Source organism: Aethalodelphis obliquidens, unplaced genomic scaffold, assembly GCF_003676395.1.
Source record: "Aethalodelphis obliquidens isolate GAN/ISIS:26980383/991018 unplaced genomic scaffold, ASM367639v1 scaffold9, whole genome shotgun sequence".
Taxonomy (NCBI): domain Eukaryota; kingdom Metazoa; phylum Chordata; class Mammalia; order Artiodactyla; family Delphinidae; genus Aethalodelphis; species Aethalodelphis obliquidens.
The window spans coordinates 42,792,053-42,814,902 of NW_020837953.1; the positions used below are offsets into that span (position 1 = coordinate 42,792,053).

The following is a 22,850-nucleotide window of genomic DNA, read 5'->3' on the forward strand; positions in this document are numbered from 1 at the left end:
CTGCAGGCATTTTACCCCAAAATGGAGCACAAAGTCTCCGTGGCCCTGAACCAGCTTGTAAGATACCTGTTCACCCCACCGAGGGCAGAGCCTAGTACCTGGTTTACAGAGCAGGTATTAGGTAAAGATTTGTCTGACGAGTGCATGACCAAGTGACCAATGATGGGCTCTGCCCAGAAACCAGGTGTTGCTGGAAGAAGACAACTCCTGACTGGGACCAGCTGGGCTGCAGGCTGGGTCTGCAGGGGTCCAAGTGTATCTGCAGAACCACATTCACAGAGCGCCACGGGACCAGAAGACTCAGGATGCAGCGGTGGGCAGCTGTCCCAGGGCTGTGGCTCTCACCGTGACGGCGGCTGGGATGAGATGCCGCAGAGGGAAAATGCCATCAGCCAAGCAGCTGACAGGTAACTTCCAGCATCTCCCTGCATCTTTGTCTTCCTTTTCTGCCCCTACCTCCTGCCGGGGAGTGGGGGTCAGCCATAGGTACAGGTGAAGTAGGCAGTCACTGGAAATGCAGTGACCTCCAGGGACACCCAGGAGCTTCCAGCCCCCAATCCCCCCACCCCCTCATCACTGTTCCATCTTCATCTTCCACTGGCTCAGATTCTGCTCTTTCCAGCTCCACTGGGCAGCTAGAGGGCTGCTTCCCAAAGTTCCTGCTGTCCTCACCAGTGTCAATATTGGCCATTTCCTTCTATGTGCTTAACCGTTTTCCTTACGTAAACTCACACTTTTAAACCCGATTACCGACTTCTGCTTTGTGGTAAACAGTAAGATCTGTGAAATGCCTAACTTGCCTAACTAAGTTGTGGCGTGTGGGTTTTCTCTCTCTAGTTGTGGCGCGTGGGCTTAGTTGTCCTGCGGCATGTGGGATCTTAGTTCCCCGACCAGGGATCGAACCCGCGTGCCCTGCATTGGAAAGCGGATTCTTTACCATTGGACCACCAGGGAAGTCCCCCCGTTTGCCTTTTTATCCCAGTTTCTTGGCACAAAGGAGTTCAATGTAGTATGTTTTCTAACTGAACTCATCATTCTCAAGTCTCAAGCTCCCCCATTGTCAAAGGAGGATGACAGTACCTGCCCTAAGTACCTTAAAGGCCTTTTAAAAAGAGAGTAAGATGACTGATAAACAAAAATACCTCAGTAAAAGGCATGAGGGACTCTATGAAGGTCAAATCCAGTCACCTCTTGCTTAGCCAGAGCCCCTGGTTTCTCAGCTGGACGTGAATTGACTTTATTTGGTTCAGGGAGTGCTTGAAGCTCTCCTAAGCCTAACCCTCACTGCGAGCACGGGTGTTTGTTAAGGAGAGCGATGAAGAGCTCATGACGGTCTAAAAACATGACCCTCCAGCCCCTTCCCCTGTTTTGTTTTTCTTCACTGTGCTCATCACTCTCTGACATTATCCAGTAGAGTCCTTTGCTTGGTGGGTGTGGTTCCGCGCAAAGGCAGACGGTTGCCCACCCAGATGCATCCTCTCCTCCTCCTTGGTCCCCGGCCAGACCCTGATCCCTAGCCCCTCTTGAAGTTGGATGTGGCCAGGGGCTAGGCTTTCACTCCCAGAGAGGAAACGGGAGCGATGGCTACCTTCCCCTCCCACACCCCCAGCCTGGGCTTTAGCTGGGGTGGCCCCTGCATGTTCCCTTCCACCCTCCTTGACAGCTACACAGACGTGGCAGCAGCCCAGCTCCACTGAAGCAGGAGAGGACAGTATCGTAGGTGCTTGGCAGAGCAAGGACTTGGAAGGAACCTGGGCTCTCCCCAGTGACCAGGTGGAGCAGGGCTGCCCACCAGCCTGGGACACACATCTTAAATTACTACTGCTTGAGAGAGATTTACTTCTTTGTTCTTTAATTTTTTTCTTTTTTTAACTTTTTGGCTGCATCCCACGGCTAGCAGGATCTTAGTTTCCCGGCCAGGAATTGCACCCAGGCCCCAGCAGTGAGAGCACCGAGTCCCAACCACTGGACCGCCAGGGAATTCCTTCTTTGTTCTTTAATTTAACGAACGTTGGGGTCTTTTTGTTCAGCAATCCAACCTCACCCTAACTAACATATCCTGATGCTTTCTAACAGCTGGGCTTTGTCTTCTTTGTTCACTGCAGTGTTCCCAGTGCCTAGAATAATACCTGGCTCGTAGGAGGTGCTCAAACTAATATTTGCTACAGAAACGAACCGAGCCAGACTGCCCGTGCTTGAGTCACTAACAAGACATTTGACCTTAACCCCATGGAACTCAGTCTCCTCACCTGTAAAATGGGGATAGTTATTGGACCTTTTTGATTACTGAGATTAATATATTTAGAGCTCATAGAGCCGTGCTTCAGACACAGGAAGCACTCAGTATGTGTTAGATATTGTTAGCATGATTATTGCATAAATGTTGTGTTTTCCTTTGAGGTCTTCAGCAATTCTGAAAACAATTTCATGTTAAATTAGAAGAAACTTCAGGGATAAAGAAGCCGTGGCAGCTTGGATAGTAGATGTGTCCATATCTGCCATTGGCTGGCACAGATGAAGTGGATTTACCCATTAATTGTTCATTTCATGAACTCCGTGTGATGGCTTTGGGAAATGCATGCAGGTATGTATGCAAATTACATGCAAATCCACATAAAAGTAGCCTGCTTTGTGCCTCTGCATTTACTAGCAAGAATGCTGGTGGCTTTATACTCTGTTCGGGTTATGTCACGTTCCGTTCCTCATGTGCACTCTCAGGAAGACACACCTGGCTGGAAGGAGGGAGGCGTGTGCAGGTGGATGTATGCCTGTGGGGCTGTGTGCACGTCTGTGGGATGGAGGGCAGAGGTGGCTAGTGAGGGCAGCTGAAATACTGCTCTGCAATCAGATATATGTGGCTGGTCCAAACTAAACGTTAAAATGCCAGGCTCTGAGGCCCTGTATCCAATCAGTCAGCAGCCATCCTACCACCACCCGTTATTATTAAACAGCTCCCTCTAGACCACAAGAGCTGCAAAAGGAGCACAGGAAACTTGTTCCTGGAGCGGGAATGTCAAATATCCTTAGAGTTCCCCAGCCGTGCAAGCTGAGTAATCAGTGAGCCATCTGAGGCTCAGTTTCTGTAAAATGGACACAATGACGCACGGCCTGCGTACCTGACAATTGCTTTGAGGATCAGCTGGGATTATGGGTGTAAAGGGGCTTTGCAGTCCTGTGAATGGTTAATGAGAGGGCTTGGGGTCACCATCATTGTTACTGGGGAAGGGGGAGGGTTTGCAAGGAGCAGCTGCCACGGGGCCACAGAACAGCGTTTAGTATTTGTGGGGCTGAATGAACGGTTTTGTAGTATAATTCCAGAGACTCATACCTCTTGAGCTTTCCAAAGCAATTCAGACTTCAAACAGTCTTCGCCCGCTTATCATTCCACACGGCAGAGTCATTCATTCATACAGGCATGTACTCATTTGTTCATCTAGCAAAGACATTGAGCATCTGCCCTGGGCAGAGTCCTGTGCTGGGTTCCAAGATTAAAAGATGGAAAAGACACGATCTTTGCTCACAAGGACATTTTCCTGCTGTCCTTGCTCCTAAGGACCTTTTTTCTTACACCAGAGCTCACGAACCATCCAGCAGGGGAGACAAACATGTCATCAATAAATGCCACACCACATGCAAGGGACAGTGACAGAAGCCTGGGGAGCAAGAGAGGTGAAGGGGGCTGCACTTCAGAAGGTCAAGGCCACCTGGAGAAATGCATGGTGTCTTGAAGGGCAATCAGGCGCCTGCCAGGTGGACCAGCGGAGGGAACGCTGCGTATGCCAGGGTACAGAGCATGAAGCCACATGGCCACATGCTCCGAAATCAGATTTGGAAAATATGGTTCATGGTGTCAAGAGGTACATTTTCCAGTCACACCAGTCCAGGCATCCCTGACTCCTCCAAATGCCTGTGACATTTATAAACTCCTAAGTCTTGTTGGCAGTCATCGTACACAGTGAGTCCTTGAATTGTCTGCCCTCTGCTGCTGCTGTGTGTCCCATCTCTTCAGAGAGATTGTGAGTCAGCTGACAATGAGACTTTCTATTCTATCTTTAGCTCCCAAGAACCCAGGTCAATGCCTTTCTTGTGAATATTAAGCAGGCAAAAGATGTTTGTTGCAGGAGGCAGCCGAACGGATGACAGCACCGGGATGCTGCTACTTTTGAGCACCCACCTGGATGTTGTGCTACATGCTAATTTGTACACTATCTCATTTAATCCTCGCAGTAACCCTAAGAGGTGGATACTATGAGTGTCTATTTTACAGATGAAGCAACTGAGGCTGTGAGAGATTACTTGCAGAAGAGGTGCAGTCTAGAAGTGATGGAAGTAGGATTTGAATGCAGGTTGACTGGCCCAAGGGCTGCTTTTAGCTCTGACTCTAGCCAAATTTACTGCCCCTATTTCAGTGTGCTTAATAAAGCAGTGTGAATTGGAGTTTTCAGGCTGACGGGTAAGTCCTGAGCTCTAACCAAATTGGGATTACCTCTTCCTATGGCTGCCGCCTAAGCCAGGCGCTCCTTGAGCATGGGGCTGTGCTTGCTTCATCCTTGTACCCCCATACCTAGCATAGCATCTATTCTCCTAGGATGGATAATAAGGGGACCAGGAATTTGTTCAGAGCAACTCTGGAAGACTCCCTGGAGGAAGCCAAGTTTCCGTGAGCCAAACTTGGAACATAGTGAGAGGCAAGCTGGAAAGAGAGTGCGTGTGAAGGCTTGAGGGTGGATGTGTTAAAGCGATTTATGGGTTGCTGTGGGCTTTGATGGAGTAGAGAGAAGCTAGAAATGTGTTGGGGGGAGCCCCAAACACCCAAGCTACTTCAAGGGTACAGCTGGCACACTTTGTGCTCCACACATGAATCCCTCCCCCTCCATGGGCCCAGAGCCAAGACCACCTTTGGAGGGATGAAGGTCCTTGCTCCCCTTAGGAGGTAGATAGGCATCTCCAGGTGAGATACCACTGGAAGCTGTTGGGAAACTGGTGGCCTAGTTGAGAAGCATCATTTGTAGGCGGCAATTAATTAATTAAACATTTTTCAAATGCCTATTATATTTTTGGGGCGATTCTAGCAACTGGGACAATGTAATGGTTCTCATAGAAGTTCTATTTTAGTGCCAGGAAGTAAAGCAAGTAAGTAAACTAACAAGCAAGCTAGATAATATCAGGTGGTAACAAATGTTCTGAAGAAAATAAAACAAGGCGGTAGCACAGAAGTGATGGCGGGGAGAGGGAGGTCAGTGGAGGCCAGTCAGAGGAGGTGACATTTGGGCTGAGAAGACCTGAATGACCAAATGGCACCAAACATGCCAAAAACTGGGGGAAGTGGGGGCGGGAAGTATTCCAGCCAGAGGGCACAGCACAGGCAAAGGTCCTGGGGTTGGCACAAACGTGATGAATTAGATGTATGAAAAGACCAGAGTGGCTGGAGGGTGGTGAGCCAAGGGGAGAGGGGTCCAAAATGGGGTGAGAGAAGCATGTGGGGCCAGAGGGTGCAGGGTCTGGTGGGATGATTTTATTCCAAGTGCCGAGGTGTATTAGCTAGCTGTTGCTACGTAACAAATTCCCCAGAAATTTAGCAGCTTAAACAAAACACATTTTCAATCTCACAGTTTCTGTGGGCCAGGGGTCTGACTGGTCTTTGCTGGGTCCTCTGCTTAGGGTCTCTCACAGGTTGCAACCAAAATGTTTGCTGGTCTTATGTGGTTGTTGGCAGGACACAGTTTCTCATGGGCTATAGATTGGAGGCCACCTTCAGTTCCTCACCATGAAGGCCACTCCACACGGCGGCTTGCTTCATCAAAGCACACAAGCCAAAGAGGCAGCAGAGTGAGTCTGATAGCAAGATGGAAGTCACCGTCTCTTGTAACCTAATCATAGAAATGGCATCTGTCACCTTCGCTAAATATGTTAGAAGCAAGTTATGGGTCCTGCCCTCACTCAGGGAGTACCAAGAGGTGGGGATCATTGGGGGTCATCTTAGAAGTCTGCCTACCACTCACAGGAAGCCACTGGGGGTGTCTGAACTGGGAGGTAACATATTTTCAAAGGCTCACTTTGGCTTTCTTGAGTATTGGGAGCGTGAGTGGGGAGCATGAGTGTTCCCTTGTTGGGAACAAGGCTGGAAGCAGGAAGGCCAGTGGGACTTCTGTAAAGGACGATGCCAGTTTGGACTAAGGAGATCCCAGTGGAGGTAGAGACATAGCACCAAAGGGCCTTGCTAGTGGACAGGAGGTGGGTGTGAGGGAAGAGGAAGCAGGGATGAGTCCCGAACTCACTGGAGATCATGTGCCTCCTGCCTGTGGGATGGCGGTGCCCTTGGCTGTTGGGACGTGTGCTCTGCGTTTTTCTCCTGGGAGAGACGGGGTGGCAGTATCCCCATCCTCCTTACCCAAGGTCACTCATTTGCTGGCTGGCTGGCCAGCACTAGGAGCACCGGCTGTGAGCAGAGAACAGATGTCTCCTTGTGCCAGGCTGAGGGAATGACCCCATGTCCTTGGTCTCATTGGTCTGCCCACGCTCAGGCCAACCAAGCCAGGATGCTGGAAGCTGTGCTCACAAAGTCAGCCAGAGCTGGAGGGGGCTAAAGGGTGGGGATGTGTGTGTGTGTGTGTCTGAGAAATGCTACATTTGGAATAAGGTTCAGGGCAGAGAAAGTTACTAAACCCAATCCTAGAATGTAGGCCATCCCTAGAAAATACATTCCAGATAAACACTTTAATTATTTACCTAAAGAATACCACTTCCATTAAATATTTACCTGCTATATGTGAAAAAACAAAGAAATAAATAATTATGATGTCAAGACTCACTGCTAAGCACTTGATAGATCTCATTTAATCCTCATAACAACCCAGTGAAATAGGCACTAGTATTATCCCATTTCATTGATGGGAAAACTGAGGCTTAGAGAAATTAAGCAACTTGCTCAAGGTGACAGAGCCAAGGAACAAGAGAACCAGGTTCGTCCCAGGTCTGTCCGACTCCAAACCCATGTTCTTAAGCACGACTACCACTCTGCCTCCATTGAGGCTGGTTAAGGATTCGTTTCCTAGTACCAGAGGTGAAACAGGGGCAGGAGCTTTTCTTCTAAAAAGTGGGTCCAGCCTTGCCAGAGGAGAGCAAAACAAAAGCAAGTTTTATGGGAGGAGACAGAGCTGCTGCCTTGAGAGAGGAAGGGTTCAGCTCTCACCAGTACAAGCGGCGGATGGTGCCCCCTGGTGGTGGTGGTGGAGAAGGGCAGTGGGTGGGAACAAATTGGAGCTTGGGGTTTGCCAGTTAGTGAGGGGACCGATACAGAGCAGTGTCGTCCTCGGAGCAGAGAGCTGGTTCCACTGAGTCATCCTGCCCCCAGGCAAAGGGCCAGAGCACGTCTCCCTTCCTGGGGCCCACGGGGTGCCAGGTCAGCCAGGCACTCATCACAGGTGACACAGGCCAGTAACCCAAATGACATCACCAAATGCCATCCACCGTCTTATCCTTCAAACCTAGCCTCTGCACCTAAATTCAGATTCCTGCACATACCACACTGGCATCATCTTGTTTACAATTTAGGGCCTAGGATTTGGGCTAATTTAGAGGCAACCAAAGGGGAAGCCCTCACGCCCGGTTTGCTTTTGCTTAGGGACCAGCCACCACGTGGGGGATTTCCTGCGGACCCCAACCACGTAGCTCCCCAAGGCCCAGCCTCAGGGGGAGTCAGACAGCGGCCGCTTACAAGATAAGATAGGAAGTGCTCTGTAGCTCGGGGAGCATAGAAGAGGGGTGAGGGATTCTGCTTGGCGATTTGGGGAAGGTTCTGAAAACATCAGGATACCTCCGGTATTTGTCCCACCCCTGTTTTGAACCTCTTGATCAGGCATCACAAAGTGTGTTGACTCTGGGAATAAATACAGAAATGGAGCCGATAAACTGAGTCTCTGAAGGTGTCTCTCCACATCACCTGCAGTGTTTTTCCTCAATCTGTAAGAGGCCCCCTTCCCAGGGAGGCAGCACGGTGAGTGGGGTGGCAGGGGAGTCAGGATGCCTGCGTTCTATTTCCAGCAGCTACCACTGACTCACGGTGTGACCTTGCTGAGGTCACAGCTATGTTTTCCTTGCTGGGGGAAAATCAGAGGTGGCAAAGCTTGCATTTTCCCAAGGCATGGGAGTCTTGGAATATGGGGGGCCTGTCTGCTCCCCACGAGCCCCAGCCATGTCTGCTCCTTCTGCTATTCACAAAAAAAGCCTTTCGATTTGGATTCAAGGCACTTTGGGGGACACAAAGCAAGAAGCAAGGCGTTCCTGCCACAGCAAGACTTACCGCCACTTTTATATGCAGTGTCTCTCCAAACACTTTTCAGCTCACGTTCCAAACCAATATTTCCCCACGTTGCCTTCACAGTGGCTGTGGAAGGGGAGAGGGAAGGTATTTTCCCTCTAGTTTCAGGATGAGGCAGTCAAGGCCCAGAGTGTCATTTCTCAACATTTTCATTACCGGGGACCCTTTGATTCTTTTACAACCGTGCAACCCCCTGTTTTGCAGGCCCTTGCTAAATGCTCTGAACTTATTAGGTAGAAATTCATCTGTTTCCATGAATCAAAGTCACCAGTTTCTGCTCAACACAGAAGAATTAGGGCTATCACTGAGTTCATTGCCAAGAACTGCGGCATTTGCTCTGGGTGACCTCCTTACAGGAAAAGGCCCAATTTTCACCAGAGTTTTTGAAATTCTGAAAAGAGTTGATCCTCAGGGGGCCCAAGGATCCCCGACTGGGAAGTATTTCCCTAGAGAGGTCGAGTGGCCTGTGAAAGGTTTTGTGGCTAAGGGTAGGGCCAGGACCAGGTCCAGGGGCCTGACACTCCGGCCAGGGCTCCAGCCTACCAGACCACTTGGCAGGCAGGTAGGTGCTCTCAGACACACAGGCCCAGGGGGGCACGTGTGTAGGATGGCAGCCCAGCCAAACGCAGATGCCCCGAGCAACGATGCTAGGGGCTCAGACGGGTAAGGAATAGGTTCCCCTCAGTGCTAGAGTGAGGGACCAGAGCCAAGCCTGAGGCTGGAGGGGTGGAGGGTGTAACCGATCGTTCCAGGGTGTTCCTGGAGAGTTGTAATGGGGGGACCCGTTTGTTCTGCCACCTGCCTTTGCCTTGACACGGCAATAATGCATTATTTATGCAGCCTGGGGTGTTCACCCACTCTGGGACGATTCAGACGTTTCCCCCAGACCTGCCTCATCAAAGGGATGAGACCAGAATGGGGGCTGAGCCCTTGCAGCGGGGGATGACCAAGACAAACTGGGGACCCTGGGAGAGTGGGGACACAGACAGGAGACTCAGGAGGTCTGGTGTGGAGGCCTGGGGTGTAGGCAGGCCCCCAAGTGCCTCAGAGCTTCCCTCAGGGCTCTGTACCCCTCCTCACCCAAGGCTCTGTTGAGCCTGTGGCTGTGTCCCAGAGGCTGAGGCTTTGATCCATCGGAAGGCGTCAAGCTGTGTGTACCTTTGGAAAAAGGCCAGGGCTTAGCTTTGTGGCTTCAGAATTCAAGGCTCCATCAATCCGCATGGGGCCAGGGGCCAGGGCACGGGCTCTGGGGGCCTGCTGCCCAACAGCTGTTCCTGGGTTATTTTGGTCCAGGGGGAGCTTATCAATTCCAGGACACTTGGACCAAAATAGCCAACAGCAGGACAATCTCTTGGTGGCTCTGTGGGGACTTCTCCTTAGAAAAGTTTCTAAATGGGGTTGGGAAGGGAAAGGAGTTTGACTTGGGGGCTGGTGAAGGCTCTGAGGCTACACATGCCATTCCTTGCTGTCCTTCCAGCCTTGGCACCGCCCTGACCACCTTCCTTGGGGACCAAAGCTGGGGGCTGGTTGAGGATGGAGTAGAAATTAAGAGGGAAAAGATCATTTTTATTTATTTTTTATTATTTATTTTTTTGCGGTACGCGGGCCTCTCACTGTTGTGGCCTCTTCCGCTGCGGAGCACAGGCTCCGGACGCACAGGCTCAGCGGCCATGGCTCACGGGCCCAGCCGCTCCGCGGCACGCGGGATCTTCCCGGACCAGGGCACGAACCCGCGTCCCCCGCATCGACAGGCGGATTCTCAACCACTGCGCCACCAGGGAAGCCCGAAAAGATCATTTTTAAACTCTGTTTCTTGACTCTGTGTTCCTCCCCCAAAGCTGGTGTCATGCATATTACCTTTTCCCATCTTACAGATGGGGCACACGGGGTCCAGAGTGTGGAAGCACTGGAACTGAGGCCACACAGCTGGGAACCCTGGCCTCTGAGGCCTCTGAGGGAGCCTCTCGGCTGGGACTTGGTTAGATCAGCAGCAGATCCGCGCCCAGGTGGCTGCCAGTTCCCCGACAAACTCAGGGCCAGCGTGGAAACTGCTGACTGGCCCCTGGCTTTCCTTCGGGCCACAGCGGGGGCCCTGGCAGCGCCTACTGGTTGACTCCGCCTGTCTCACTGAGATGGGTTAAGTGCCGGTGGAGGAAAGGTGGAAGGAGGACCAGCCACCCTGGAGCTCCCTGGAGCCCTCTGGAGCCCCGCCCAACTCCGGATCAACAGCCCCTGGCGCGGCCCACGAGAGCCCGCCGGGAATGCCCTGGCGCAGAGCCAGAGGGACCCAGGTCGCGCTCCCTTTTGCAAGGGGTGGCGCGCGGGGAGCGCGCTTTGGCACCAGGCGGGCGCGGGGGTGCGGGGCGCACGACCGTGACACGCCCTCTGAAATCCACTGGGGCTGGGGGCGCTTGGTCACTGAACTTGGTCGTCGAGTGTTCCGCGCCAAGTCCGCAAGACAGGTCTTATTGCCCGGTGTCGGAAATAAGCTGCCCGGGCGGGGCCGCGTATGGGACGGCCACTCCGCCACCCCTGCCGCTCCCGCCTCTCTCCCGGGATTTTCCAGCGGGTTAATTTCCTGTTCGGGTAAATCCTTCGCGAGGCCCTCGGCTCTCCCTCCCCGGAGCTGCCCCCTCCGCCCGAGCCTCCCGGGCTCCCCTGGTCGGTCCGCGCTGCGCTCCATCGCCCCGCGCGCCCGGGCGCAAGCCCTCCCCGCCCCGGCAGCCCTCCGGCTCCCAGCGTCTGGCCGCCGGAACCCCGCGCGCCGCCCCGCGCCAGGGCTCGGCCCCAGAGCCGCGTCCGCGTCGCCGCCGCTCGCGCGGGTCCCGGCTATGCGCCCCCGCGCCGCGCCCCGCGCCCCCGCCGGCGCCGGCGCCGCGCTGGGGCTCTGCAGCCTCCTGCTGCTGCTCCCGCCAGGACCCGCGTGCCCCGCGGGCTGCGCCTGCACCGATCCGCACACCGTGGACTGCCGCGACCGCGGGCTGCCCAGCGTGCCCGACCCCTTCCCCCTGGACGTGCGCAAGCTTCTGGTGGCCGGTAACCGCATCCAGCACATCCCCGAGGGCTTCTTCATCTTCTACGGCGACCTGGTCTACCTGGACTTCAGGAACAACTCTCTGCGCTCTCTGGAGGAGGGCACGTTCAGCGGCTCGGCCAAGCTCGCCTTCCTCGACCTCAGCTACAACAACCTGACCCAGCTGGGCGCCGGCGCCTTCCGCTCGGCCGGGAGGCTGGTCAAGCTGAGCCTGGCCAACAACAACCTGGCGGGCGTGCACGAGGCCGCCTTCGAAACCCTGGAGTCGCTGCAGGTGCTGGAGCTCAACGACAACAACCTGCGCAGCCTCAACGTGGCCGCCCTGGCCGCGCTGCCTGCGCTGCGCACCCTGCGCCTGGACGGGAACCCCTGGCTCTGCGACTGCGACTTCGCCCACCTCTTCTCCTGGATCCAGGAGAACGTGTCCAAGCTGCCCAAAGGTGAGCCTGCCGGCCGGACCGGGAAGCGGAAAGGAGTGAGGCAGAGCGCGCGGGGAGAGCCTAGGGCAGCGGCCTCGCTGGAAGGGGAGGCCTGGGCGCCCATGGCCACTGTCCTGGATGACAGTTGCTCCCGGTGTAACCCTCCCAGGTTCCCAGAACTTTCCCTGGGACTCTGCTAGGGAAGGGGAGTGGGGAGGGACACATCTGGGATTCTCTGGAGATTCTGGGCCTGGTTGCCCTGCTTTCCCCCCTGTTTCTCCAGTAGTGTTTGGGACCTGGATTTCCGAGATCATCCTGTGGGGCTTTGGGTCCTAGTACTGGTGGGTGTGGGTTATTTCTGGGCCCCTCCTAAGTGGAAGACACCCTACTCCGTGGGTAGCATTTCAGCACCCATCTCACTACACTGAACATGGGGAGGGAGCCCACCAGGTCTAAGAGCTCTCCAAGGGCTTCTGTAACCTGAGTAGGTCTTCCTTTCTCAGCTCCCAGTTTGCTCTTCTGTCTAAAAGGAGTGAGGAATATTCCTGGTGAGGAAAAGCAGCAGCTTGCTAAGAGCCAGTCATGCAGTAAAGATTGGCCGTTCAGTAGCTTTTCAGCCCAGACGTGAAATTGCTGAACAGTCTTGTGGGCTGGGGCACCCTTTGCTTGCCTCGTGCACTTTTCTGGCAGTGACATGGACATACGTCCCCACCTGGCAGACAGGAACATAAGGGAACAGCAGGTAAGAGAGCCTGTGAAGGCCAGTGGGAAGGAAGCAAAGGCAGAGCTGAGGAGAGGGGACTCCAGCATACATAAGAATGAGCCCCATGACAGGGAGCGGGTGAAATGCCCTTCTTTTCAGTGGATTCCAGGCTTCCCCTGGTGAGCATGTGAGCAGCGACCTCTCAGAGCCAGACTCCACCTCCCACCTTGACCCCGAGGGTTTGTCAGAACAGGAACCAGAGCTGAAAGACCCACAGTATAAAAGGTGACATAGATGTGGATTTATCGTGGGTACATATATATTTTTTCCATTTATTGAGAATTCAGAAATGCTGCTCATCTGTGTCCGGAATTCCTGTGCTCGCTTATTCATTCTGTACTGTCACTAGCACAAATCCCAGGTATTAGGGGCCGTCACTTCTCTGCAGACACGGGCCCCTGAGCTGGAACTTTAAGCCCAGGCTGGCTCTCCCACATGAGCAAGTCCTAAAAAGATCTGACCTGCAAGGTACAGAGTCGCCTGACTTTAAACTTTGCCTTCACTCACTCCCCAGACCCTCCCCACCAGAAGACAGGAAGGTCCAGATGCAGACGTCACTGTTGAACGGCGGTTCCCCTTGGTTCTCATGGCATCTGCCTTTGCTTCTTGGTAGAGTTGGCATCATGAACCCCAGCTGTCAGTTGAGGTGCTGTCATTGGCTCCCACCATCATTCACTCGAGGGCTAGGGGTGACGGGTCAGGAGCTGTGGATTTCAGTCTCAGTTGTGCCGTGGCTGGCTGTGACCTTGACCGGGACAGGTATCCTGTCTGGGCTTCGGTTTCGTCATCTTTACAGTACTTTGGTTGCCCTCTGAGGCCTCTACTGGAGTCCTGGCTTAAAAACTGGGTGACTCTGGGAAAGTTCTTTGAACCTCCTCTTCCTCCTGTGTGAAATTGGGACACAGTGGTGCTGACCAATCCATCTGACCAGTGATTGTCAAGATAAAGCGGGTAAATTAAAGAGCAAAGAATATAAAATGTTATCCTTCCTACTGTCTGTAATGTAGGAAAGCGAAGAGCCATCAGATGAGGATGTGTGGCTGGGGGTAAGGATGGACGGGTCCAGAGCAAGCAACAGTGTCCAGGCCCTGGGGAAGAGTTGGTCTCATTCAGGCGGGGAGAGGATGGAGACAGCAGCATGGCAGCATGGGGGCTTCCGGCATCTCCTGGGGTGAAGCACTGAAAGCAGCTCTGACCTCACTGCCCATGTTCTGTGGCCAGAGCAGCGTCCCGAGCTCTGTGAACCGGAAGTGGGGCGGTTGCGAAGCACCTAGCCCAGGCCTTGACGTGGGAGAGCTGAGCTCCCACGTAGACTCAGATTATGACCCTAGACAAGCCCCTGACCTTCTTTGTGCCTCCGTTTCCCTGCCTCTGACTTCACACTGAAGATCAAAATCCTACAGCGTGTTTGCGGCGAGGGTTGCGCGAAGTCGGCTCTGTCGAGGGTGTGGTAATCTTAGCAAGGAGTAGATGATCTAGGTGATCGCTAGGTGTCAGTCACCCCCTTCCCTCCTCCTCCTGCATTTGGGCCTCTCATGTTTTCACCGGTGCAGCAGGCAAGGGGGCCAAGTGCCCAGACTCTGGCACAGAGCTGCTTAGTTCAAATCCTGCCTCTACTTCTCACTAGTTCGGAGGATTGAAAGGGTATTATCTATAAAGTACTTAGAGCAGTGCCTGACACACAGTATGTACTAACAAGCATTAGTGCTGTTACTATTACCCCGTTTTCTCTGGAAGGCCCAGAGAGGTGATGCGAGTGACTTGCCCAAGGTCACACAGAGAGTTAGAAGCAGCTGGGAGTGCACCAGGGCCTCCTGGCTCCCCGCCCCCCGCCCCTGGCCACGCTGACTACCCACTTCCCACCAAGGAAAGCCAGGCACCATGGGGCACAAGCTCCAAGGCTTTCTAGGCAGGCACCCAGGGGAGGGAATTCAGAGGAAGGAGCAGAGGAGACCCACCCTCATTGTCTTTCCTTCACCTCCCCTGTCCCTCCTCCCCCAGAGAAGCAAATTGAACAAGTGACCTTGAGCAAGTGACCTTGACTAGCCCTGACAGCACAAAAAATGTGATCGGGGCTTCCCTGGTGGCGCAGTGGTTGAGAGTCCGCCTGCCGATGCAGGGGACACGGGTTCGTGCCCCGGTCCGGGAAGATCCCACATGCTGCGGAGCGGCTGGGCCCGTGAGCCATGGCCGCTGAGCCTGCGCGTCCGGAGCCTGCGCTCCGCAACGGGAGAGGCCACAACAGTGAGAGGCCCGCGTACTGTAAAAAAAAAAAAAATGTGATCGTCTGCCAGTGAGCCTCCTTGCTGATGGGAGCGCTCAGCCACCCGTCGGGGCAGCCGGTCCCCTCTGTGCAGGCTCCTCAGGGCTTGATGGGGAAGCGGGGCACGGAGGCATCTGGGTCTGAGGACTCAGGGGGAGCCGGCCTGCCGGTGCTGGGTCTGAAGCAAGAGAGCAAGGGGACGCCTGCCAGAATGCCCACTGGCCACCTTAGCAACAGCAAACAAGCAAACCAACCCCAAACAAGCAAACAAACGAGCAAAACTCCAGGATGCCCAATTCACTCTGAATTTCAGATCAACGCGGCCTAATATTTTAGTATCAGTGTGTCCCGTGCCACGTTGGGATATTCTCACACACAGGATTACTTGCTGTTCTTCTGAAATTCACGTCACTGGCCGTCCTGTGTTTTGCCCGGTGGCCCTGCCTTATGGCGGTGGTTTGTGGTTTATAAGTGCCGTCTCTTTTAATACAATACCTGCGCCTGGCAAGTACCTTTACCCACAACTTCCCCAACAACAAGCAAACGAGGTGCAAAGGTCACATCGTTAGTGACTGAGAAGAGCTTGCACTCAGGAGCGTCTGACCCCACCCCTGTTGCTTTCTGGAGGGTGAGAATAGCCCCAGCACTGTCCTACCATCCCCGACTCTCATGGGTGACAGCTGACCTTCCAGCCCCAGATTCTGCACCTGGTCTGTTGGTTCTCCCAGTAGATAGTAGGTCCTGGGCCAAGTGGGACAGTATACCATCAAGGGAACAGTGACCATCCCTCTTTCAGTAGAAGGGCTCCAGACCTGGAAGCAAGAGACCTGGGAAATCGCTCAAGTGACCAGCAGGATAGAGAGGGAGAGATGGGGAAGGTGTGGGGAGACAGGGAAGCATGAGCACCTTCTCAGCAGACAGTGATCTTTAAGAAGCCCTCCAGCCCCTCCCATTGCCTTCCCATTACAGCAGCCCAGTGAGGTGGGTAGGGAATGAAAACACACGGGTGATGAGAAACCTGTGTGCTAATCACCTAGGGAGCTTGTTTGACATGCAGATTCCTGGGGCCCCAGACCTACTGGATGTGTGCCTGGGGGGTGAGGCCCAGGGATCTGCATTTTAATTCCCCCCACCCCCAGCCCCTGAAAGGGGCTTGCAGTGCACACTCACTAAAGCTTGAAAACCGTGTTGGAGGGGGAAGTCATTTTGCTGCAGCTGTGGAAATGCTGTGTGACGTTATACGACTTTCCTGTCTCTCTGTGTCTCAGATTTTTCTTTGGTAAACAAAGGAGTATGGGTAGGAGGATTTTAAGGTTCCTTCCAACTCTAAAGTTCTATGGTTTCAAGGGAAGGGAAGACTGTCTGTGTCTTAAAGTTTGGGAAGTTGAGGCCTGGGGAGACCAGGTCCCTCCAGAGACCCCTCTGTTGGAATCCAGGTGGCCGTAGTCTCTGTGCGGTGGGGAGGGGGCAGATCACTCAGGCAGCCCGGGGCTGTGGGCTCACAGGACATCTCATATGTCCCAGCCTTGAGCCTGGAGCCTCAGGCGGGAAAGGCCACTGGGTATGAGGAACCATAGCCGACAGGCAAGGGGCTGTCTCTGTGCTCAGAGGTGCATGGAGCCAGCAGGCTTCCCCGGGGACACAGACCGCACGGAGCCCTGAGTGTGTATTATGGGAGAAGCCCAAGCAGGAGCTGGGGCCTGGGGGTGAGGGGTGCTGAATAAATAGTGAGGCACCTTCTGTCACCTCCCTTTGCAGCCGTGGCTTCGTGTGGCCTGCAGGACACAGCCCACAGCCCCAGGGGAGAGATCTGAGCTGCAACTGGGACCTTGACAAGGGAGGCTGTGGGGAGGCAAGGGCTGGGAGAAGCGGGGACTGGGGGGAAATTAAACACGGCTGCATGTCATGCCTTGAGTCTGTTCACCCTGGCCCCTTGGGTGGGTACAAGCCTCCGAGACAAGGTCCACTGTAGTGCCTGGAGCACCCGGGCATTCTGTGGTGTGGCTCAGCCCCTGCAGGGTGGACCCTGCAGGCAGAGTCCTGTCGAGGAGGGGGTTCATGGCAAGTGGGGTGCTCACCAGTTATATCACTAACCCTGCCTGCTTAGCAGACCAGACTCGTGGCCTTCTGGGGGAGCCCGCCCCCCATCTCCCAGTAACTCCACCTCCCTTTCCTGATGTCAGATGCCGTGAGGGCCTGATTTGGTCAGATGAGTGGGGACTTGTTGTCATACTGACAGAAGAAACAGTAATTCAGCCAAAGGAGCACGAGCTGATGCTTGCCTGGAGGTCACACAGGTCCTTTTCGCCCAGGTGACTCCAAGGTGACTCGTTTTCTTTGAAAATAAAAGCATTTTATTTTTCTGATTATAAAATAACAGGTCCTTTGTAGACTTGGGAAATGTAGATAAATATCATGAAGAGAATAAAAACCACGCAGAATCCCACTGCTACGAAAGTTTTACTGTGTTTAGTTCTGGTTTTATTCTTATGCACATATATATATTTTAAACAAATTGATATTATACTATATATCTTATTACTGACTCTTTTCCTCTTACTGAGTTGTGAGAGTTACCTGTCATTATAGCTCTTTGAAAATTTAACATTTTACGGTCATGTAAGAGGTCATTTTATGTCTAGTCATTGAACCTGTCTCCTGTTGTTAGAAATGTGCATTGTTTTTTTTTTCTGTTTTGTATATACACGGTGCTGAACTGAACATCCTCATTCATGTAAATTCGTGGACATCTCCGCTTATTTCTCTGGGGTGGATTCTTTGAGGTGGAATCACCAGGTCAGAGTCTATGGTTATGTTAAATCCCTGGATACCTTTTTGCCTAATTGCACCCCAGACAGCAGGCTCTGTTGGCAAATGGAAAGTACCTGTCTCACCGTGCCTCTCCCAGGTTTATGTATTATTATTATTTTTTTATTTTTTGCGGTACGCGAGCCTCTCACCGCCGTGGCCTCTCCCGTTGCGGAGCACAGGCTCCGGACACGCAGGCCCAGCGGCCATGGCTCACGGGCCCAGCCCCTCCGCGGCATGTGGGATCTTCCCGGACCGGGGCACGAACCCGCATCCCCTGCATCAGCAGGCGGACTCCCAACCACTGCGCCACCAGGGAAGCCCTGTATTATTATTTTTAAACATGCTTTCGAATTTAATAGACAGAACAATGACATCCCCTTATTGCTATAATTTGCATGATTTGCTCGCCAGCGGAGTGGACCGCTCCCTTGTGTTTTACACTTAAGAGAACCACGTTGCTGGCAGGGGTTGACTGAGGTCTTGCTCGCTCTTGCAAGGGGCTTCCTCCTGTGGTTCACAGGCCTGTACATCTCCTGGTGTCATAGGCTCATGTGTTTTTAACTTATGTCTTAATTAGAGTTGATTCCCCGGTGTCACCTTTCTCACCATCCCCGGGGTCCCAGTCGGGTGTCAGCTTCTACAGACACCACGATCTGGAGTCCGGGGGAGAGTCAACTGCAAACATGACCTGAGACAGCCCTGCCCTGTCTCTCTTCTCCCTGGAGAGCCCCACCCGGTCCCGCTACTCTGTCCCAAACGTTGGATCTTTCTGGAAATGTCACCTCCATCCTGCTGTTCTATCAATTAACTCAAAGGGCGACCTCATTGCCGGGCTAGCAGACAGAGGACCCGCCTTCCTTCCCAGCTAGGACAGCCCCGGGGGAGCACAGGCAGTTGGGGATTTGCTCTGGAGAGGTCAGTGTCACTGTTACCTGAAGCTGACAGGCTGCCATCTGACTCAGATACCCAAAGGCGTAGGCCTTTCAGCCAAGTGGCCGTCCAGTGCCCGCTGTCCCAGAACCCCGTGGTCTCCGAGGTAGCTGGGAGTGAGGTGCTTGGCAGGCCTTGTCCTTCGGGCTGGCAGTGTGATGATGGCCCAGAAGGGCCTCCTCGTGGGTGGGTTGTCGTGAGGACCGGAATTGGGTGTGTTCACGGTTATGTGAGCCAAACCGTATCCTGAACTTGGTCACTGTAGGAGAACAGCAGAGTGTGTCAGTCCAGTCCTGGGAGTGTCCTGGGCTCCTGCCCTCGGGTCTTTGCCCAAACAGTGCCAGCCAGGTCCCCGATTCTTCCCTCCTGCCCTTCCCCACCTCTGCTTCTCTGCCCTTCTGGTTTTGACTTGGCCTTCCAGCCTCCAACCCTCTGGGCCTCAAGGCCGGGTTGGGAGTCTGGCCTGTGTGACCTCATTGGATGCTGTGTTATCTCTATGGCCACTACTTGAGCTTGCCAGTTCACAGGTCTGGCCTGTTTTGAGGACACAAACCGCGTCTTTTTCTCCTTGAGTCCCCAGCAGCTGGTGCAGTATATGGCATGTTTGGAAACCTTTTGTTGGCTTCCATTGCACTTAGGACAAGCCAGCTCCCTCCTAGGTCCCACGAGGCTCCTCTGTCCCGTGAACACGCCAGGTGCCAGTGACCAACCAGGACCTCCTAACTTACGGCTCCCTCTCCTGCTAAGACGTTTCCCAACCCAAATGGCTGCGTCTTCCTCATCATCACGTCCCCAGGAGATGTCCCCTCCTCAGAGAGGCCTTCCCTGACCACCCCGCCCAAGCAGTCCTGTCGCCACCCTCTCCTCGTCATATCTGCTTGTTGTGTCTGTGGCGTCTCGCTCACTGAGTCCACATTATCTCGTTCACAAGTCTTGTCCCTCTAGAAACAGGAGCGCCAGATCAGCACGCTCCCTGCTGTGTCCCTAGCGCCTGGGGCCATGCCCAGCGTAGAAGGGGCTCCGTGGGGCAGTAGGCATGTGTGAGTGAGTGGACGAATGCACACTCCCGAGGGCTGCGTCACAAGGGCCATTGGGGGGACAGGCCGACATCACTGGCCTTGGCTTTTGTCCCCACCAAATACCCCCTCTCCGACCTCGGTCGGCCAAGGATATCCAGATCACCCTTTAGCAAAGACAGAGCCCAGAGAGGGGTTCTCTAGCTCCTTCAGCAGATTCTGTGTGATCCTGGTCAAGTCCTGAGGCTCAGGCTCTCCACTGCGAAGGCGGGAGGGAGCTAGCTGTGCCCGCCCCATCTGTTGGAGCAGTGCTGGCAAGACGGCGGGGCGGCCATTCACTCTGGGAGTCTGTTAGCCTCTGCTCTGCGAGGTGCAGTGAGAATGGCTGGTGGGGGGAATTCAGGACACTGAGGCCGCCGATCTCAGTTTACCCCGATGAATGGGAAACCAGCTGCCTCTGACATAAGCAGACAGAAGGGTGTCTTGTAAGCATGTGGGTGTCACCAGGAACCCAAGTCCTGAACAGTCAGGCCTCCAGGAGCTCGTGGCTGAGACCCGAGAGGCTGCAGGGAACACAGCGCCTCCTTTTTTCACCCTCTGCTTCTCACACTTTTTTTACCCCCCTTCACATACTGATGGACTTTCTGTATTTTTCCATCCATGTGGCCAAAAATACGCTGCTCCGTTCACGAGACCAGCTGAGGCTGCGCGAGACTGTGCTGTCTTGGTCCCAATTTCCAGGTCCGGGGAGGAGGCTCTGGCGGGCAGAGCTTAGGGATGGGGGCTGGGCACGCCATGCACTAGACATCCAGCTAGGCAGCCGTGACCGTGGCCGAGCGTCCAGTGAACTGTCTGACGGCAGATAAATCCCCCGACATTCCTGGGCCCTGGTGTTCCCTCTGTCAAATGCAGGTGATAGCACCTGCCCTTTGACCTCGAGTGATGTCACGTGAAGATGCTCAGAGTACAGCTTCCGCCAGCACTGCACGTAGAAGCTGTTCTTTTCTTCCTTATCCAATTCATAGAAATGTGCAAACAGGCTTACAAATCTCACCGGATTTAAGCCTTTCCTGTCAAATCCCAGATGTCTACAATCCCCGGAGACGGGCATTATCTGTGTGTTCACAGCCCATCCTCCCAGTGGCTCTCAGCCTGGCCCCTCTGCTTCAGAGTCTGCCCATCAAGGAGCCCCCGGGTGCCTCATCTCTTCCATCCTCTGGGCTGGTCATGGGATAAATGCCAAGGGCAGAAGTCAGGACCTTGAGGGAGCTGCGGGTCACTCGGGACCCAGAGAGCTAGGAATCGGGGTCCCTGTCCCCACTTCCTTGTTAGCCAGCAGTCGACCTGTGTCATGTCCTCTTTCTCAGTTGCTCTAGATCATGAGTGGTGACCCCAGACGCCCCTGGGGGCTGTAGGTGGGAGTCATCAGAGAGGGAGGGGCAGGAGGGGAACCACATGCACACGAGAAACAACCTAGGGCACCGTGCTGGCCGAATCCCCCGGAACACGGTGGTGGCTGCGCTCCTCTCCCCAGCCACACGCGTTAGACCCTGGGGCTAGATGACCTCGAAGGCCTCTTCTGTCTCTGACTTTGGCTTGGTCTGTGCCCTCCCCAGCCAGCCTCCTCTGGGTCGCGGGATGAGAGGGTCTGGAAGCCGCTCGCCCCCAGCTCCCAGCACAGGTTTCCTGGGTGGGTTCCCTTGGCATATAGGCCCCATCACCCCAGTATCTCTCTTTCAAATCAGCAGGTGCAAAAGTATGTTCCTCTCTTCTCCCTGGTCATGTGAAGAAAAGGCCCTCCCCTCACATTATTAGAAAGAATGGCATTGCTTTTGCACAAGACACCAACGAGATGATGTCCCTTTTTAAACATAACCAACATAAATGATCGTCTGCATCAGAAATGAAGATGCCACATGGTCCCGTTGAGGGGCTGAGAGCTTAGAGCTGACAGTCAGGACACCCTGGACCTGCTGCCACCTCCTTGACCTGGGCAGGTCACCTGACTTGTCTGGGCTGTGGTTCCCTCATCTGTTACCCCGAGGTTTATTTGAAAGATCAGGGAAATACTGATGTCAAAGAGTTTTAGAAGAAACTGGGGGCATGCAGAATAATTGTCTTTTTTTTTTATATATATATAAGCTTAATTTATCACAAGAATTTAATGCTTAGGGGAGATTTTTTTAAAATTTATTTATTTATTTTTGGCTGTGTTGGGTCTTCGTTTCTGTGCGACGGCTTTCTCTAGTTGCGGCAAGTAGGGTACACTCTTCATCGCGGTGTGCGGGCCTCTCACTATCGCGGCCTGTCTTGTTGCGGAGCACAGGCTCCAGACACACAGGCTCAGTAGTTGTGGCTCACGGGCCCAGCTGCTCTGCGGCATGTGGGATCTTCCCAGACCAGGGCTGGAACCCGTGTCCCCTGCATTGGCAGGCAGATTCTCAACCACTGCGCCACCAGGGAAGCCCCAGAATAACTGTCTTGAAGGATGAAGTTTTCTACTCACACATCTCTAGAAATAGGAAGAGTGGAAGCCATGCAGGGCCACATGGGGAAGCACTAGGGATGGTCAGGAGACAGAAGGAATGAAAGGAAAAACAGGTGAGAGTCTTTATTGTGGTTTTTGCAGGAAGGAATGGGCACGGCAGGGTAAGCAGAGGAGGCAGGTTAAAGGTTGGCTAGTTTGAATAATTTCAGGAGGCTCTGGCTAAAAGGGTGATCCTTAGCTGTCGTGTACCTGGCCCTGTGGTGATTTAGGGCAGGGAGATAGTGTCTCGGACTGCAAGAACCTGATAAAAGGAGGTGGGTGCGGTATGGACTTGGGTTGATAGCTTTGCATGTCAAGGGTGTGCTCACTGGTGAGGGTTTACTGTCTCTAGGAGCTGGCCAACCCCGGGAGGGACAGTCCATCCCCGGTGGCAAGGCCCCAAGATGCCAAAGCTATATAAAATATAGAATGTAAAAATCATGATTAATACAAGGGTCATTGCAGATATAATTGAGTAGGATGAGATCGTTAGGGTGCACCCTAATCCAGTATGACTGGTGTCCTTAGAAAAAAGAGGAGGTTTGAACACAGATGGGCGCAGAAAAAAACACCAGATGAAGGTGAAGGTTGAGCTCAGTGATGCCTTTACAAGCCAAGGAACGCCAAAAATTGCAAACAAACCACCAGATGCTAGGAGAGGGGAAGCAGCCTCTCTCACAGCGCTCAGCAGGAAGCAGCCCTGCCCACACCTCGGTCTCAGACCTCTAGACTTCAGAGCTATGAGACAATACATTTCTGTTGTAAAG

At 53.8% G+C, this 22,850-nt stretch overlaps 1 protein-coding gene across 1 annotated transcript in view; it reads left to right on the forward strand.

Moving 5' to 3' along the window:
- Positions 1-11,151: 11,151 nt before the first annotated feature.
- Positions 11,152-22,850, forward strand: part of LRRC38 (leucine rich repeat containing 38) — a 33,799-nt gene continuing 22,100 nt past the window's right edge. Inside the window, exon 1 of the mRNA XM_027108298.1 lies at positions 11,152-11,794. Within this exon, the coding sequence (XP_026964099.1) occupies positions 11,152-11,794 (643 nt within the window). The remainder of the gene's footprint in view (positions 11,795-22,850) is intronic.